We start from the raw sequence: 17,289 nt of genomic DNA on the forward strand, positions 1-17,289 counted from the left end.
AATATGGTAAGCAGAAGCAGTCCCACTTCCATTGTCTCGCCCTTGGATGATATCTGATAAATTGAAATGGTACAGAGAATTGTCTTTAATAAGATGGCTAATAGAGAAGTGACTAGATCTGGTAGCAATGATCTCCCAATTTCCGACCCCAGATTATCGCACCAGTTTAAATCCAAAACGCGGATGGATTATCTTATGAAGGATGTCGGCTTACCAATTGCTTCCAAGCATGTTTTTCAAGCAAATTTCTCAACAGAATTCCACCATGAAGAATCCTTATCATAAGAACTCTCTTAGCTCTCGACACAATAGCAAGTGTGAAGGCGCTTGACCTAGCATTAGGACAAAGCAAAGAACGCTCACACATCGACGCTGAACATAGTACAAGGTTATTACCAGCAGATGTGGAAGTTCACAACTTTCGTGTCACTATCCATCAATTAGAATCAACGACATGTTTAGTCCCTTGTCCTCGTGAATGGGCAGGGGCTCTGATTTCTCAACATCATTTTACTTGGCATCTTCTAACCAGTGGTTCATCTCATTCGTGCAGTGAGACTTTCTCAGAAGTAGCAAAGAACTGAACTTTGCAATGCCAATACATGTTTGGTGGGATAGGCATCTGTTAAGTTCCTAAGTAGACTGATGTCCCCTAGTTCCTCTTTTGCTTGGAACTGTTGTCCACTTTATGCTTTTTGAGTATCAATTTCAGTCCCCCATCAATTAACCTGCGAGTAATCGTAGACGTTTGCTTCATTCACCGGAGAAGTGCATTCAGGATGAAGTATGACAGCTCTCAGCATCCATACGCTCAAGGACACGCCGCGCCTCTTCTTCCGTGGATGGGACAACTTTCCGAATCCTCAATCCATCATTCAAGGCCTCAGGACGTACAGTGAATGTAAAGTAGAATTTGTTTGACACCTGCTAGGATGATAGATGAAATAATAACAAATTTATTAGGAGAATCTAGGACGTGGTGATGTGAAGCCAAGTCTGACATAAGATATGGTAACTTCACAAAGGTTCAGTTCGTTAACTAGCTCGGATTAAAGACAGACTTCAGTGTCCCCCAACTAGGTGACCCTGCTCATTCTCGTTAATTCTCTGTTTGAATTTTCTTATGCATGATCATCATGTTAAGAGATGGTAAATAGTTTGTGCCGACATGAAGGGGAGAGTAAATAGATAAATCCCCTAACCACAGCATTCTTTGGCTTCTGACCAGAGTAGCGAAACAATATCAAAATTTGCTAAAAGAAAATGTAACACGCATGGGCCACAAGTACCTCGCTTGATCTGAGCTCAGGTTGCATCACATGGGCCACAACTTCGACATTTATCAGGGGTTCAGCTGGATTGTCAAGCTCCGTATACAGAACACAGCATTTGAGGCGGAGAAAATTACCAACATCCACCTACATCCCAAAGATAATATCCTTCATATTAGGATCTTCCACTTAACAGATCCATAATTTTACTTATATACATCAGACGGCAAGAGTGAAGGCACAAGTGTGACCATCCCTGCTGATTGCCATGGCTCCACACTCAGCAGCTAAGTCATGCAACAGCATCACCTACACATACAAATACATCATGCACAGGATGAGTACTTACCGGTCTCAAGAAATCAACATGGTCAACTTCAACGAAACGGGGGGCCACACCAGCAAAGGCATATGTGGTTGAAAAGGCCAATTCAAAAGCCCTTCGCATTAAAAATCCTCCGAATATTCTCCCATGGATATTCCTTTGCTGTGGCTGGCATATTAGCGAGTTCTCAAAACAAGTATCTCTTATCAGAATGCTATCTCTGTCTGCCAAAGCTGGCATATCACAGAAGACACGACCTTCGGCAAGTAAAGCCTGGAGCCTGGACAAGTCCTCTACCTTAGCATCTCTGTTACGTTCTTCTCTCTTATTTTTCCTCATTTTATTCCTATTTTCTGCCTCTTGCCAAAGTAATTTTTCTCTCTCTGTCTCTGGTGAGATAGGGTTAACTGGAGTTGATTTCCTAGTTCTAGAATCACAAGCCACAAATGTGAAATTGGCGGTAAGTGCAACTGAATCTGAGGAATCCCGGGTTTCTGCATGGAATTGCCAGTTTAAGGTAAACAGCAGAACGGATCAGTCATAAGATTATATCATGGAAAGGATAACTTTATGAAGATCTGATATCTGAATATTGTGATTGACCAACATGTCAGAAACCTTGACAAACCAGCATAAGAGGATGTTGATTAGCAAGCTTCTCCATAGCATGGACAGGTTTACTGTTTTATTTATTTATTTTTTGGTAATAAGGGAATGGTGGATGGATAGCAAATTAGCAAATTTCACCATAGTTTTTACAAGTAGAGTAGCGAAATCATGCAAGAGCAAGTATGCTTGCGAAGAATAAACATTTACTTAAGGCACGGCCATCAAAGTGACACCATCCTTTGGGATCAGGAGTAACGCACTCCTGCAACTGCTTAGTGGCAGCCGATGGAAATGTATGTTCTCGTCCAATAAGCCATGTTTCACATAATACCTTCTGTGGACTGAGTTACTTCCAGTTGGATCTCCATCGACGAGCGCCCAACCCATGTAACAGCTCCCGCTATTTGCAAGTCAGTGTCAATACGGATTGGCCTCTTGAGAACCATCCTGTCTACAGAAGCAGTGACTAGTAATAGAGGCCTTGTGGTGCCATCGTCGCTGGAGCAATGCTGGTCCAAAAGAAAAAGGCTAAATACAATGGGGGGATGTTCTGTTACGCATGATTCTAATGATGAATTCCACACTGTATGAACTACGAATAATCACTAGAGAACTTAAGCACTAAGCCTCCGATTGCAGAACCTGATATGGACAAAGATCGATGAGAATTTAGACATGCTCTTACACAAATGATAGAGACAAGTTACTGCTTATGGCAAATAAGTAGCATGTTGTTCGATCTTTTCGTCCAAGAAATGAACTCCTCTGTAATACCAGATGGCCAGTTCTAGATTATTCAAACAAGGACTTGACATTCAGACTACTAATAGCAGAATACTAGAACTGATTACCCACCAACTAAGCACCAGTATCTATCAGTTCTATATCGGGAATTTATCAAAGCACCGCAAACTGTATTACCTAACTCTAGTAGTGTCAACGACATCGTATGCAATTCATCTTCTGCAGAAAAAAGCCCATAGGATATGCACCGAGAAGCTTTAGCACGAAAAACATCGCAGAGTATAAACGGCACCGCATTCAGAGAGAGGAAAAGAACGCATCGCCATCCGATAGTCGTTCAAAGCTCAGTTTATCTACCTTATAGCATATAGTCCCAGCGAGGGCATCGAGATCTTCCACCAGCTTCCCCATCCTGATCTTATTCCAAGGATTCCTATACTGCTCCCTGAGCACATAATCGCCCGAGAACTTGTAGAAAATGCTCGTCCTGCTCCTGGACGGGCTTCTCGGAACCAACTCGCTCTCCGGCGACGCGGCCTTCCCGCTCGCGCCGGCGTCGCCGGCCTCCTCGAACATCTTGGATCTCGCTTCCCACAGGGCGTTGGTGACGGGGGAGAAGTACATGCCGGGCCACAGGCTGATCGGCTTCCGAATCGACGATCCGGCGTCGATGGGCGGGGAGCTCTCGGAGGAGGCCTCCGCCGGGACCGCGGTGGCCGCCGGAGCGGGGGCCTCGCCGTCCGCCGCGGCGGAGAATCGGACGACGCGAGCGCATGGCTGGAGAAGAGGGAGCTTGGAGAGCGTTCTGCGGAGGGGCGTCATCGTCGTCGTCGTCGTGGAGCTGCGGGAGTTATCGGGGACGAAGGAAGGTGGATTTTTTAGGGACGTTGGACTTTCAATATGATCTACGGACGCCGCGATTGACAAATACAGTAAAAAATTATTGTTTAACAAAATAAAATGATAAATTATATGAATTAGAGGCAAAAAAAACATAATTCCAAAAAAAAAACATAATTTCGCATTATGAGGGCCACATTTAGGACTCAAGTAAAAGTTAGTGTTTTTTATTGAGACAAAAAAAGTTCGGATCAGAATTATTATTCAAAGCAAAGTTGGTGTTTTTTTTTGGAATTAGCTCTAAAAAAATTAAAAACCTTTATTTCTTTTTTCTTAAACAAAACATAGTGCTTTTGACCAAAAACAAAACAAAACAAAACAAAACATAGTGCTTGTGCCATAAATAAGTCATTATTAAAAATGGTTAATATTACGAAAAACCCCAAACTGGTATGCATGTGACAAATTTTTCCCAAACTGATTTTTTGACCATCGAAAATCTCAAATTTGTACATTTATAACAAATTTACCTCAAATTAATTTTTTTTACCACCAACAACCCTAAATTGATACAATTGTGACAAATTTACCCTCATTTAGTTTCCGTTAAATTGGATTAATACCACGAAAAATTACAAATTGGTACACCTGTGCAATCTAGTACACGAGTCAAATTTGTCATATATGTACTCGTTTGAGATTTTTAATGGTTAAAAATTAGTTTGGAATAAATTTGTTATATATATACCAGTTTGAGTTTTTTCGTAGTATCAACTCTATCATCAAAACTAGGGAAATTGTCAAATAAGGACCCAAAGTGGATGCCTTTTTTCAAAAGAGGACCCCAAGTGGACAAAGTATCAATTAAAGACCCAAATGCCTAAACTAGTATCAAATAAGGACTGAGCTCGCTGGGGCGGCCAAATGTTCTTGCGGCGTGCGACAGCCGCTTTTTACCGGAATAGGGGCAATTTTGTCCAAAATTTTTTTCTTTTCTTTTCCTTTTCTTTTCTTCTTTCCGGTCGCCGGTCCGGTGGCAGCTGAGCTGAGGCCGGCTCAAGCTCGAGCTCGCCGGCCATCACAGGCGACCTCGGCGGCGAGCTACGCCCGGATGAGGCGAGCTCGAGCTCCGCCCAGATCTGGGCGAGCTCGAGGAGGCCGGCCTCGCCCGGATCGCGTAGTCGACAACCCAGATCTGGGCTCCACCGCCAGCCCCGCCCCGCCCGATGCGGCCCTCGACAACCCGGATCTCGGGCCCTTCCTCCTGAAGCTCGCGCGCGACACCATCGCCTCCGGCGATGGCCCCGCCAAGGCCCTCGACTACGCGATTCGGGCGAGGCCGGCCTCCTCGAGCTCGCCCGGATACGGGCGGAGCTCGCCATGGCCCGGCGAGCTCGAGCTCGCCCGGTATCTGGGCGGAGCTCGCCGGCGGCTCGCCATGGCCGGCGAGCTCGAGCTCGCCTGCATGGCCTGGGCCGAGCTCGCCCAGATGGCCGGCGAGCTCGCCCAGATGGCCGGCGAGCTCGAGCTCTCGCTGGCCTCAGCTCTGGCCCGGTCGCTGGTCGCCGGATCGGCAACCGGGAAAGAAGAAAAGAAAAGGAAAAGAAAAGAAAAGAAATTTTGGACAAAATTGCCCCTATTCCGGTGCCGGAAATGTCGACCGTTCGCCGGCCGGTGAACATTTGGCCGGCCGACGAGTTCAGGTCCTTATTTGATACTAGTTTGGGCATTTGGGTCCTTAATTGATATTTTGTCCACTTGAGGTCCTCTTTTAAAAAAAGGCACCCACTTTGGGTCCTTATTTGATAATTTCCCTCAAAACTATGTAGAGAGATGGAATGCATGTCCTAATAATAATAATTTTTGTACCAATAATTTTCATTGGATGTGGAAGACAGTCAAGCAAAAAAAATTTAAGAAGGAAGGAAAAAAATAGCAACTGAATTTGTCATGAAGGGCATCATCACCTATAAATATAATCCTCTCATTTTTTTTTTATGATAGACCTATTGGAATTAGATTCAATGGTTCACAAGCAGGCAAAATCTTGATTCCATGTAAGTACACTAATTTGTCATCAAAGACCACAACAAACATCCATCGTGGTTGAATAGCAGCATCGTCGTTCTTACGACACAATTACCGACTCAAAATTTACTTGAGAAAAACTCGTAGGCAAACAAATTCGGCGAATCCCTTCTTCATCTCCTCTACCTGTAATTTCCGAAATATTGAAACGCTATAACTACATTCTTCTCATCCCTTTTTCTTCGGTGACTAAGCGCACTTTAATTTTTCTTTCTAAATTTGTAATATTTGGAACTTTCGAAAATCGAAATGTAGGCCCCACATACTTGCCTCCCATGTCTCGACGTGAGGGGCAAAAAATCATAATCTATAAAGTTTTTGTCCACAAATGATTGTTCATATTACTTATAAAAATAAAAGAACAAAACGTATTTTCGTTACTAATGAAATATCTAAGTACATATTGTTACGTGAGAATACCTTATACTGATTAATTTTTCTAAGCAATAAAATGTAAGGAGATACTTTTCAAATTATTTATTTTTTTCGTAACAAATAATCACTGCCATCCCAGGCTTTCGTATGAGTTTGTGGGTTTTACCTGTAGTCTCTCCTTCCAATTCTACCCCTCAAAAGCCCATCATTTCACAATTTTGACACTCGGTGCTGATGCAGAATAAAAGCACGAGCTAGGGCTTGTAGCTCTTTTTCTTCCTCTTCTCAATTCCTCTGAAACGCGCGCTCTGCCTTTCGACCCAGCATCGAACGAGCGACCTTCTAGCGAAGTGAGCTCGGCTCTCGCTCTCGCTCTTCGAAATTTCGCGCTCCCTCTTTCCTTTCCGTTCAGGGTTTGTTTCGTTTGGTTCTTTTAGGGGTTTGGTATTGGTTTCCCTTCCGTGAATTCGCTTTGAATCGCTGCATTTGCTAAGCGCATCTTTCATTCTAAGCTTCTTTGCAAGTTGCTGCAAAACGAGGGTCGAGATGAGCGCACGAGAGGGTCGTCTGCGTTTCGGTATTTGGGGGGTTTTATAGGGGGAGGCGAACATGGGATTTGCCGTGAATCTGTTTGTTCACGAGCCCTTCCATCTTTTTTGGGGCCTAAATTAGTTGGCAATTTTGTTTCTTTCCCGTTGATTGAATCCCGATTGTGGGTGTTCCTGTTTCAGGGTAGAGGAAGCGTCGGCTGAGGATTAGGAGGATGAGCGGAGGCGGAGGCGGAGAGAAAGGGTCGGCCACCACGAAGACCCCCGCGGATTTCCTGAAATCTATCCGCGGGAGACCGGTCGTGGTCAAACTGAATTCTGGAGTTGATTACCGAGGTACTTCTCTCAACGTTGTCTCTTTGTGTTGGGAGAGTTCTTCAGCAAAAATTTTCTCGCTGTAGCTAGATAATGCTGCGTTTCCGATTATTTTCATCCTTGTTTGTTACCGATTGTACTGAATCCTATGTGCTATTGACTACTTGTCTCAAACTTTAATTAGTAGGGGATGATCGGTGGATTGAGTTCTTGGCAACTCATACGAGTGAAGCGGCCACTCACTGACCTCAAACTTCAAACAGAATTTTAAGTCAACTGGAATTATGAACCAAATGAACCATACCTATCAAACTGAATTAAATGAAGAAGAATATTGCTTTTGTCAGAAACTTCAGAGTCATTTGTGACCCTGCATCACGGGCAGTTAAGTTGGTCTGGCTATGTACAGTGTGGTCTCTATGTAAGTCATTAAGACTATTCTTTTCTTTCGTCAGGAGGGAATATCTCTTTGAAATATAATAACCGTCTCTTTTTCTATCAATGTCCATGGTATTCAATGTTGAAAAGAGATTTGTAGTAAAATTGGGGCTCTGATGTTAAGCTCGTCTTGTCATCAATCAACAATGACTAGATGGGAAGTTTTGTTCATGAAATCAGTTAGTATTATAGATATTTAGCTGGTAAAATGATGGTTGCACAATATCTTGATTTTTATTTGAAAACTGTAAAAACAAGGATCTTGCATATACATGCTGCTATTCAATTACAAAATGCAAAAGAACCTTTCTTTGATGACACGAGAATGTATAAAAAAAACCTGGCTTTCAAACTTCATGGTTTTTTCTTTGGGTGTTGAGAGAGAGGGAGGGAGAACAAGTGCAGAGAAAGAGAAGGGGGGTAGCGGGGTCTTTGATGATAATTAGTGAGATTTGGTCGCTTGAAAGCCATTTGATCCATTCCAAGGGCCTTATCATGAAAATGAGTGGATATCATAGGTAATACCCTTTATGTGGGCTTTGTGCCATCATTTTCTCAATTGAACTTTCTCGATTTACAATCTGTAGTAAATCCTCATAGAGAAAAAAGAGCTGGTGTCATGTGCCTATGACCAAGCATTTTCTTGTCAACTGCTAGTAAATTTGTAAACCTTAGTGCTTGTGGCGTGAGACCTTGAGGAGAGGTGAGTTGGGTGATACTAAATTAATGGATGTGCGATGTTTTTGACAAACATGTTCTCCTTCCCATGCTATATGCAGGCTACCGCAATCTTGTGCTGTCTGAAGTTGTGTGGTATTCTTATATGTTCTGATGGGTTGGAGTTATATGCAGGTATTCTAGCCTGCCTGGATGGATATATGAACATAGCAATGGAACAGACGGAAGAGTACGTCAATGGGCAGCTCAAAAACAAGTATGGAGATGCTTTTATTCGAGGAAATAATGGTAATAATGTATTCAAAATTTCTGATGTTTGAGTCATATCCTTGTTGACTTGGACCGTTACTAACTGGTAACGACTTATTGCAGTTCTGTACATCAGCACTTCAAAGCGGACTCTGGCAGATGGGGCTTAGCGTTGGTTGATTGTGCTATGTAATGTAGCATGTTGGAGTTATGTAGTCATAACTTTTGATGGGTACATTTTTGGTTGCGGGATCATCCGGCTCCAGAATTGTGGGATAGTGAACATATTCCAATTTTAGAGCTGATTTGTGATTCTCACTGATAATGCTGCATCTCATGAAATCGGTTTGTGAATTGCTTGACGAGGACTCTGAGCGCCCCAGCTCTTTCTATTTTAGCATGTCGCCGTGTATACCTGGCTGTCTGTTTGTGTATTGCCAATTGGCTTTCATGCTGTCCAGTTTATGAAGGCGGCGAATTGCACTTAAGCATCAACCTTAGATGCCATCTATCAATGTCTGTATAATTGACTGTATTGCAAAAGTTCCTGGGGATAATTGATATCACGTCCGTTAGGAAATACCAAGTCATATTTTACTATGAAGAATGAAAATCCATCAATTCTTAGTTATGGAGATACACAAACTAGTGAATCCTTCCTTACCAAAAAAAAAAACTAGTGAATCCTTTTCAAATGAACACCGGTAAAAAATGCTGTGAGGATGGTAAGTAAGACAGTTGACCCGTATGAAATATGTCATCTCAGTATTCATAATACATGTCTCATTGAGATTTGTAGAAACAATCAAAATGTGTCGTCAACAGCCAAATAAAAGCTAGAAGCTCTTCACTTTTGCTCAATATCTACATTTGTGCTTCTCCCCTAATATGACTCGCTGCATGTGATAGCGTCTCAATCCACGCTCTGCTTATCACCTTCCCCTTCATTTCCCTGAGGCTTTCCATCTTATGGGCCAAATTTATACCCTCGCGGTAATTGATTGAATGAATCGGATGAAGCTCATTGTAAATTAGTGAAGGCTTTATTCGAAGGTCATAGTGCCAAATGATTAGCTCAGACTAGTGGTATCAAAATGTTAGTTGCCAATGGCGGATTCAGAAATTCCTGGGTCTGTCTCGATCATCTGATTTGGTTTTCTTGTGTCATGTTGAAGTTATTGTGTGCTTCTTACAATAAGGACGTCCCATTTCTAAGTCTGAATTAACTGTCATAATTTGACGTGTCGCTTGAAAACAAACCTTCCCCTCATCGGCTTCTCACATGCTCAGCAAAGTTCTCCGGCACTATCTCAAGTATAGGCCTGTATGGGAAGGTACTCGGATAGTATCTAACTTATCTTGTGAGAAAAAGAAAAAGGAAAAGTGTAATTTAGAAGATTGAACCCTTTTTCAAATCTTACTCAAAAGAAGTGAGGATTGAGATTCTACTTAAGCTGAATTTACATCTTAAAAAATTCATTTGAGAGAAAAACACATTAGCATATTAAAATTTGAGTGGTTAATATGCATTCTTCTTATTTTTGTTTTCCGTTTTTCTCTTTAGTTCCCTTTTCTCCCTTCTTCTCCTTCTTCCCTGTCCTGACAGCACCGTGAACAAAGCACAGTTGCCGACGGCCACCATCCGTTGCCACTTCAGGCGTCGCCACACCACCCATCAGGGCCTCTGCTATGTTCATCCCTTCTCTCCCTCCCTTCTCTCTCTCTCTCTCTGTTGTGATTTGAGGTCACCTAAGTCCTGTGACCTCCTCCTTGAGAGGCTAAGAGCAATTCACATTCCGCGGACAAGAGGGCGGGAAGCCTCTTCAGGATGGCGGTGCAATAGGAAGCAATGACGCTAGCAGCGAACGACGGCAGTTTTTAGTAGGAAGGAAGAGAGCGGAGAGAGTTCTGGAGATTAGGGATGGCTATGGAAAACTAGCAATTTAGAAAATATTTTTCTAACTTTGTCCGTTCTTATTATTTAGAAAAATGAGCCAATGAAAAATATTTTCATTCATTAACAATTATCTATCACTGAAGAATTTGTGTAAGTTTTTCTAAAGTGTAAGGGTGTGTGTAGGTGTTTGGCCTCACGCAAAAAACATTTAAACACTTTTTTTTGGGCATTTGATCCTTCAATTGATAAGAAATCAAGGAAATGATTCCACACTTGAAATTATGCAATTTCATTTATCTACAAAATAGAAATATTCTTCTTTAGAAATGATGATCTCACAAAAGAGAAAACACAAATCTTTCCCCACTTGTTTCAACTATATATATTGATTGGACTAATTTGCTCTTATTGCTCATCCATAAACCCCATGAGGATTCTTGATATGTATAAACACAGTAATATCATCTACCCAATTGGGTAGGTGATCAAAGAAGTCCAGGTTGCCTTTTTTGCTTCAACCATTTCAAAGTAGCAGGATTTACTTATATGTAATCATCATAATTTTTTATTTTGAGGAACGCTATAATTTGTCAGTTTTACTTTAAATTATACATAAGTTATTCTAAATGAACTAAAAACCATAATGTAAAATATATTTTCGAAATATTTAAAATTATCAGCTTTATTTTATATTAAAACTAAGTAAATTTCTTTATTAGGTACAATTTATTCACTTAAATAAGAAATACTTTAAATTTTAAATAACTTTATATTAACAATATATTCTTTATTTATTTTTTACATTTTAATTAAATAATATATGTCTGTCTAACATTTTTTAATTTTATATTGGCAAATTTTTTCCATTAAGAACGTGATTATACGTTATTCATTACTTACTTAATCAAATAAGCTATACTTCAAATTAGAAACACTTTTAATATTTTTTTTATCATAATATATAAAATTTTGAAATTTATTTAGGGTTAAGTGTAATTTATTCATTCAATGAAGTAAGCTCTACGCAAATTATGAATGATCTACTTATAAATTAGATATGATATCACTGTTTTTACTTTTCATATTAATTTAATTAATATCTATTAGATGTCCTTGAGTTTATTGCCATAATTTTCTTTTCAATATAAGTTACATAAGTGGTAAAAAAATAAGTTCCATAATTTAGGAGTATTTTTGAAGATATTTTCTCTTTACCGGTTTAAACTCAATAAGAAATAGTAGTATGGAAATGACAAATAACCTAAAGCTTATTGTTTTATGTGTACCGCACAACAATGGCACGCGTGAAGTCCAGGGCGACGTGGCAAGGATAAACAAAAATATTCTGTCAATTTCGACTTTAACTACGTAACTTTTTTCGACTGTATGATATATAACGCCGTGGTAAATTGATCCTTTCCGGTAGTTTAGCTTTACCATGGTGAATTGAGCAACTTTCTTGAGGATCATAAGATTTTAATTGTGTAACTCGCTGATAAAAGAAGCTATAATATTGCACCGTTAAGAATAATTAGTTGACTGGTTGTCTAGTAAAATTCAATGAATCCAGTTGTTGATAAAAACAAGATACTTAGAATGAAAAGGAGAGTGAAGCTAAGCTTTTGGCAACAACCGAAAGAAGCTGGCAATGATTGAAATTGATTCAGTTAAAATCAATCAAAACAGTTGTGTTTCCCCTATTCTAACATCTTCCTCCTGATTTCCATTATCATCTCCATTATGATCATTTTCTCTACCTTGTCTGACCTGACAACTTTGCTTCGCTTCGATATCTTGACGCAATCATTATGGGCCGTGCAAAGAGAATTGCCGACCCCTTGAATTGTGAGACCTCATGTCTTTATATAGTGAAAACCTAGATTTATTCTCAATTAGCCAGGCTTAATTTAGGCCTTGATAAAGTGAGGGCTCTAATGACATTAGGGCTTTTATCAATTAAACTTTAATGGGCTGAATTAGACTCAATTAAGCTCAATGAGGTCCCTCCTGCTTTATGAAATGCGGCCATTGTGATCCTATGAAATTGCCATCTCCTGTGACTCAGTCCAATCCATTTAAGTTCAAAACCATTTACCACCAGTCTGATTAAAATGCAATGAATTTATTAATATGCTGAATGCTCCTAAAAATATTGTTTAGGGGTTGAAGTTGGTTCCTGATTTTCTATACAATGAACAATTAAATGGATCGCCAAAATTTAGGTCTCAAGAAATAGACCGACTCTGACAATAAAAAAAGGAAATTAGAGAAAAAAAGAAATTTTTTTTTATAAATTTCCTCATTGAGCTATTTGCTTAAATTATAAATACAAAGATTTTTGAATAATGCTTAGCTAACGGTGTCCTTAGCTTGGAAACGATACGGTCAAATCTCAGCCAAGCATTTTCCATCTTCAAAATGGGAGACTGGTGAAATGTTAACACTTTTCCTATTTTATATATAAAAATGCATTTTCCATGTAAAAAAAGCCATAAGAAGATGTCGATTTTCTTGTCTTATTCGAAGAAACAAATCAAAGTGATAATATTCAAACAAAAAGAAATATATGAAAAACTCAGTTGCAACTTTTAAAATAGTGAATATTATTCTCTGGCCAAAGAAAAAGATTAGGTGGCTATTGTTCCCAAATTAAAAAAAAAACTTAACAACCCAAAAAAATATTAATATAATTATCTTGTATACTTTGAACTTCCAATTCTTGTAGAATTTTGTAATCGAATAAGTCATAAGCGTGGAGAAAGGTTCGTTAATTTCTGCTTCCTTGTTTGCAAGAAAGTAAGAGGTATTCATTGTCGTTGAAAGGAATGAGAATCATTTCATTACGCAAATATTTCGTTATTAGCTGTTTCAAGTGTTTTTTCATCTTTTAAATTTAATAAATCTATATAATGACATTAACGATTTCTTTTTCATAAGTGACAATATTTTCTACTTGTAATTATTTATATTTTGGTATCTCATTAATTTTTTGTTATGACTATTGTGAAATTATAACGAAATTAAAACTGATAAGAATAAAGAACGCATAGATTTACGGGGAAAACCTTTGCGGAAAAAATCACAGGGAGAGGAAAAACAAAATCTACTATAGAAATTCGAGGATTACAAAAAGTGGCTAAAAAATTAAAGACTCTTTTTGTCTCAACTTCTTAACCTAATAACTTGAAAAATAATAATATTTATACTGCTCTCAAGTCCTAACGTTGGCCCGAGCCCAAAATTTAAGACACACTGAACATTTTTTCTTTCTTCATATTCAAGAAAATCGATTCTATGGGCCTTCTCATGATTTTGTTTCTTAATCTGAGCTTGCAATAAGGAAATGTAGAAATCCAAAAAAAAAAAAAAACATTGAGTCAAGAATTGAAACCAATTTCCTTAAAAAAAAATTTGTGGGTGTCCTTTGACCGCCAGTCGTTCTGCAGTGGACGGTCAGGCCAGCTGCACCCAAGATTTTTCATTGCTTATTTAGGGAGATAATATTATATTTGTGCAACCGAGAAAGTAAATCCAGGTGTATATATCTGCAATTAATGTGGCCATATCCAAAATTTCCCCACAAGCAAAATCCATGCATTAATAATTGCACCACCAAGAAGTATAGTTATATAAGAGAAGGATATCAAAACTCATTCGAAGAAAATTATATTATGCTGATGGCTACTACAATGACATCATCATATTTCTTTTTCCTTTTACTCGGCATTATCATTTCGTCGTACCCAGGTAATGTCGCTTCGTCCAAGACCACCCCAATTAAACCTCGGGGATTAGCCATCAAGCTCATCCACCATGATTCTATTCAATCTCCATATTACAATCCGAAGGCCACCATCTTCGAGCGAGCTGAACGTGCCATTAATGGTTCGCTCGCCCGCATCCGCTCCTTGAGCAAAATAATTTGCTACTCCAAATGATGACGACGTTCGCGTCGGTCTCATCCCTGCCATTGGCCTACACGGTTTCCTTGCCAATATATCCATTGGAACGCCGCCGGTGCCACAACTCGTGCAAATCGACACGGGAAGTGACCTCTTTTGGTTTCAGTGCCTGCCCTGCATTACTTGCTTCAAACAATCTTCTCCTCTTTTCGATCCCGCCAAATCATCGACATACTCCAATATTCGTTGCGGTTCCCAAGCTTGTGTACAGTCTGGTGACAAGTGCGATCCTAATAATGAGTATTGCATTTACGAGAGGTCGTATTTTGACAAATCCACCTCAGCCGGTAACCTCGCCTCCGAACAAGTGACCTTTGAGACATCCGATGAGGGCACGGTAAAGGTGCAAATTGAGGTGTTCGGATGCGGCCACGTAAATAAAGACGCTACGGAAGGGCAAGAAAGCGGGTTATTAGGACTAGGCGTTGGTGATGGTAATTTGCCAAATCTGGTTAAACAATTAGGCTCCAAATTTTCTTACTGCATCGGCAACATAAACGACCCGCAGTATCAATACAATGAACTCAGCTTGGGGAACGGGGCGATCATGGAAGGTGATTCTACGACTTTGGAGACTTACAGGGGTTTATACTATTTGGACGTCCAAGGTATTAGCGTCGGAGAGAAGAAGCTACAGATCGACCCCTTGGTATTCAAAAGAGGGCTTATGGATCAAGGAGGAGTGATTATAGACTCGGGAACCACGCTCGCGCCCCTGAAGGAAGAGGTGTACGTTCCACTGCAAAATGAGGTTGAGAGTTTGATGGCAGGAAAGCTGGAGAGGGTGAGTAATCCCGAGTTCTTTTGCTACGCAGGGTACGTGGAGAGAGATTTGACGGGATTTCCGGTCGTCACCTTGCAATTCTCGGGCGGCGCGCAACTCGGCTTAGACACCAACAGCATGTTTTTCCAGTTAACGGCGGATGTCTTGTGCATGGCCATCATTAAATCATCACCTGATATGAACGGTTTATCCATTATTGGAGTGCTGGCACAACAGTCCTATAATATAGGGTATGACATCAAACAGGGCAAGATTTTCTTCCAAAGGATTGAGTGCAGTGCTCTCCAATCACTTGTATGATCACATACGATTAAAAATATTCTAGCGATACGGTATCGATGTATTTGATATTTTCTTGAGTAAAAATAAGAACGGGGATAGGAATGACTTTTTTGTGCAAGGAGTTACTTTGAGAGCCATTTCTCCAAAGAAGATATTTGAGTTCAGATTTATGTTTAACCGAGAGACTTTATAAAATCCCTGAGTTGCATCAATGAACGTCCGAGTCTAGATTTGATTGAGTTTAGTGTCTTCGCTGGCTTCATTTGTCTATTTCTATTACATAAGCTGTAGTCGATTTCTGTTTGTCCTCGTTAGAAGCAAATCTGGTAATTGCTCACTCCACAGTTTATTTCTATTACATAAGCTGTAGTCGATTTCTGTTTGTCCTCGTTAGAAGCAAATTTGGTAATTGCTTAGTCCACAGTTTATATGAGACGAGCTTGAATTTGAATATTGATGAACTTGGCCGGGAAACATCTGAACAAAATTGGATCCATCCTGATGGCGTTAACGCTTGTATGCTTTGGATTTGGTTGAGAAGCATTTGTAGTTGATATGATCGTGATGAGATTTGATGAGATTCTGTGTTTGTATGTAAAACATGGTTTGGTAGTGAGGAAAATAAGACTTAGATTTATGAACGGAATTCATTGATTCATTGATTGACTCACTGGTTGAGGAATGTATCTGCATCTTCAAAAGAGAAACATGTAAGGGTACAACAGATGGGGACAGAGAATAGTGAAATAGTGAAATGTGTGACGGTTGATTGCGCTTTCTAAGCTAGTTGTTTGTCATGGTGTTGTTTGTTTTTTTTTATTATTATTTTAGCGCTAAACCATTCTCTGTTTTTTTAACGTGATATGGTGTTGCTGGTGCAAACAATAACTTGGTCATGCTTGGTGGGGAACTGACTTCTGATTATGATCCTCTTTGGCCTTGAGATACTTGAATTAACATTTCAGGTGTGTTTGTTTGAGTAAAAGTGTTTTCCGAAAATTAATTTTCCTGACTTTTCGCCGAAAATGACTAGTCATCCGAAAATACTTTTCGATCAACAAAAATGTTCCCATATAAAATTAGGAAGGTAAATTCCTAAATCTAAAAAAGTCAAAACACTATCCGAAATTGTTTCTCTTTCCCGAGTTGACTCAAAACCGACTCGTCTCTCTCTTCTCTCAGCAGCAGAACCTCGTGCTTTGCCACCGCCTCCTTGCAACTCCCACTTCGGACAATTATAATTTTGGATGACAATTTTGCTTCTGTTGTTATGGTTGGTAATCGACGATGGTCTATTGTGGTATTCTGCCTGAATTTAATTAAAAGAGGAATTTAGCATGTTCATGACAGTGTTGTCGTGTAATTGAACTTTCTTGAAAAGAGGTGTCAACCGATGGCAGTTAGTTATATTGGAGCTTGAGTACATAAGTTACATGGAGAGTTTTCTTTCTGGAAAGATGTGTACTAATTTGACTGGATATACATTGGTCTTGTGCATCTTTACTTGACTTGGGTACCTAGTCTAGGTTCCTTAAACAAGTACTCCACAATGCTAAAATTTCACCTGCACATATGGAAATTTTTCTGATTTGTAAAACTGCAATGGAATTGGGTCTTGGCAAATCTTTTTTTCTTACTTAATGCGTAGTTGAATATTCGATCCCACGTGTCAACTTAATGATTTCGATTATCGGGGGTTATGATTTTGAATCTGGGGTTGATTAATCCTTAGAAAGTGCAGTGGTGGTTGACAGACTTCAAATTACCTGTGGAACGTAGGTTGTCACGGGGGGAAGATCACTGTATGCAAATATTCAGAAATTTATCCAGTTTCAGCTTACAGTTAATGTTGCAGCTCTTATTATAAACGTTGTTGCTGCTGTT

The 17,289-nt window shown here is 39.8% G+C and overlaps 3 protein-coding genes across 3 annotated transcripts; 2 read left to right on the plus strand and 1 right to left on the minus strand.

Moving 5' to 3' along the window:
* Positions 1 to 139: 139 nt before the first annotated feature.
* Positions 140 to 3,789, minus strand: LOC115689727 (acyl-coenzyme A thioesterase 2, chloroplastic-like). Its single transcript, XM_056316336.1, has 6 exons — positions 3,307 to 3,789; positions 2,537 to 2,714; positions 1,621 to 2,090; positions 1,290 to 1,418; positions 397 to 924; positions 140 to 332 (listed from the first exon to the last, which is right to left on the minus strand). Exons 1-5 carry the CDS (start codon positions 3,769 to 3,771, stop codon positions 775 to 777), a joined length of 1,392 nt encoding a protein of 463 aa, XP_056172311.1. The 5' UTR covers positions 3,772 to 3,789; the 3' UTR covers positions 140 to 332; positions 397 to 774.
* A 2,724-nt stretch (positions 3,790 to 6,513) lies between these two features.
* LOC115689733 (sm-like protein LSM36B) lies at positions 6,514 to 8,892 on the plus strand. The gene is made up of 4 exons (XM_056316602.1): positions 6,514 to 6,602; positions 6,984 to 7,136; positions 8,406 to 8,519; positions 8,604 to 8,892. The coding sequence occupies exons 2-4, from the start codon at positions 7,016 to 7,018 to the stop codon at positions 8,648 to 8,650; spliced, it is 282 nt and encodes a 93-aa protein (XP_056172577.1). The 5' UTR covers positions 6,514 to 6,602; positions 6,984 to 7,015; the 3' UTR covers positions 8,651 to 8,892.
* Positions 8,893 to 14,314: 5,422 nt separating this feature from the next.
* On the plus strand, positions 14,315 to 15,423 carry LOC130139459 (aspartic proteinase CDR1-like). Its single transcript, XM_056316450.1, has 2 exons — positions 14,315 to 14,359; positions 14,551 to 15,423. Exons 1-2 carry the CDS (start codon positions 14,315 to 14,317, stop codon positions 15,421 to 15,423), a joined length of 918 nt encoding a protein of 305 aa, XP_056172425.1.
* Positions 15,424 to 17,289: the final 1,866 nt, after the last annotated feature.

This window comes from Syzygium oleosum, unplaced genomic scaffold, assembly GCF_021117445.2.
Source record: "Syzygium oleosum isolate NSW1041296 unplaced genomic scaffold, Sole_v2.1 Sole_v2.12, whole genome shotgun sequence".
Lineage (NCBI taxonomy): Eukaryota > Viridiplantae > Streptophyta > Magnoliopsida > Myrtales > Myrtaceae > Syzygium > Syzygium oleosum.

What these genes read in the sequence shown, in the direction of transcription:
- LOC115689733 (XM_056316602.1), top strand. Translation starts at nt 7,016, where the DNA reads ATGAGCGGAGGCGGAGGCGGAGAGAAAGGGTCGGCCACCACGAAGACC. An exon ending in TTCTGGAGTTGATTACCGAG is followed by an intron (nt 7,137 to 8,405) that starts GTACTTCTCTCA and finishes AGTTATATGCAG; the next exon opens with GTATTCTAGCCTGCCTGGAT. An exon ending in TTTTATTCGAGGAAATAATG is followed by an intron (nt 8,520 to 8,603) that starts GTAATAATGTAT and finishes GACTTATTGCAG; the next exon opens with TTCTGTACATCAGCACTTCA.
- LOC115689727 (XM_056316336.1), bottom strand. Translation starts at nt 3,771, where the DNA reads ATGACGCCCCTCCGCAGAACGCTCTCCAAGCTCCCTCTTCTCCAGCCA. An exon ending in CTGGGACTATATGCTATAAG is followed by an intron (nt 2,715 to 3,306) that starts GTAGATAAACTG and finishes CTTTTGGACCAG; the next exon opens with CATTGCTCCAGCGACGATGG. An exon ending in ATGTTGATTTCTTGAGACCG is followed by an intron (nt 1,419 to 1,620) that starts GTAAGTACTCAT and finishes TTTGGGATGTAG; the next exon opens with GTGGATGTTGGTAATTTTCT.
- LOC130139459 (XM_056316450.1), top strand. Translation starts at nt 14,315, where the DNA reads ATGACGACGTTCGCGTCGGTCTCATCCCTGCCATTGGCCTACACG. An exon ending in CCCTGCCATTGGCCTACACG is followed by an intron (nt 14,360 to 14,550) that starts GTTTCCTTGCCA and finishes GCTTGTGTACAG; the next exon opens with TCTGGTGACAAGTGCGATCC.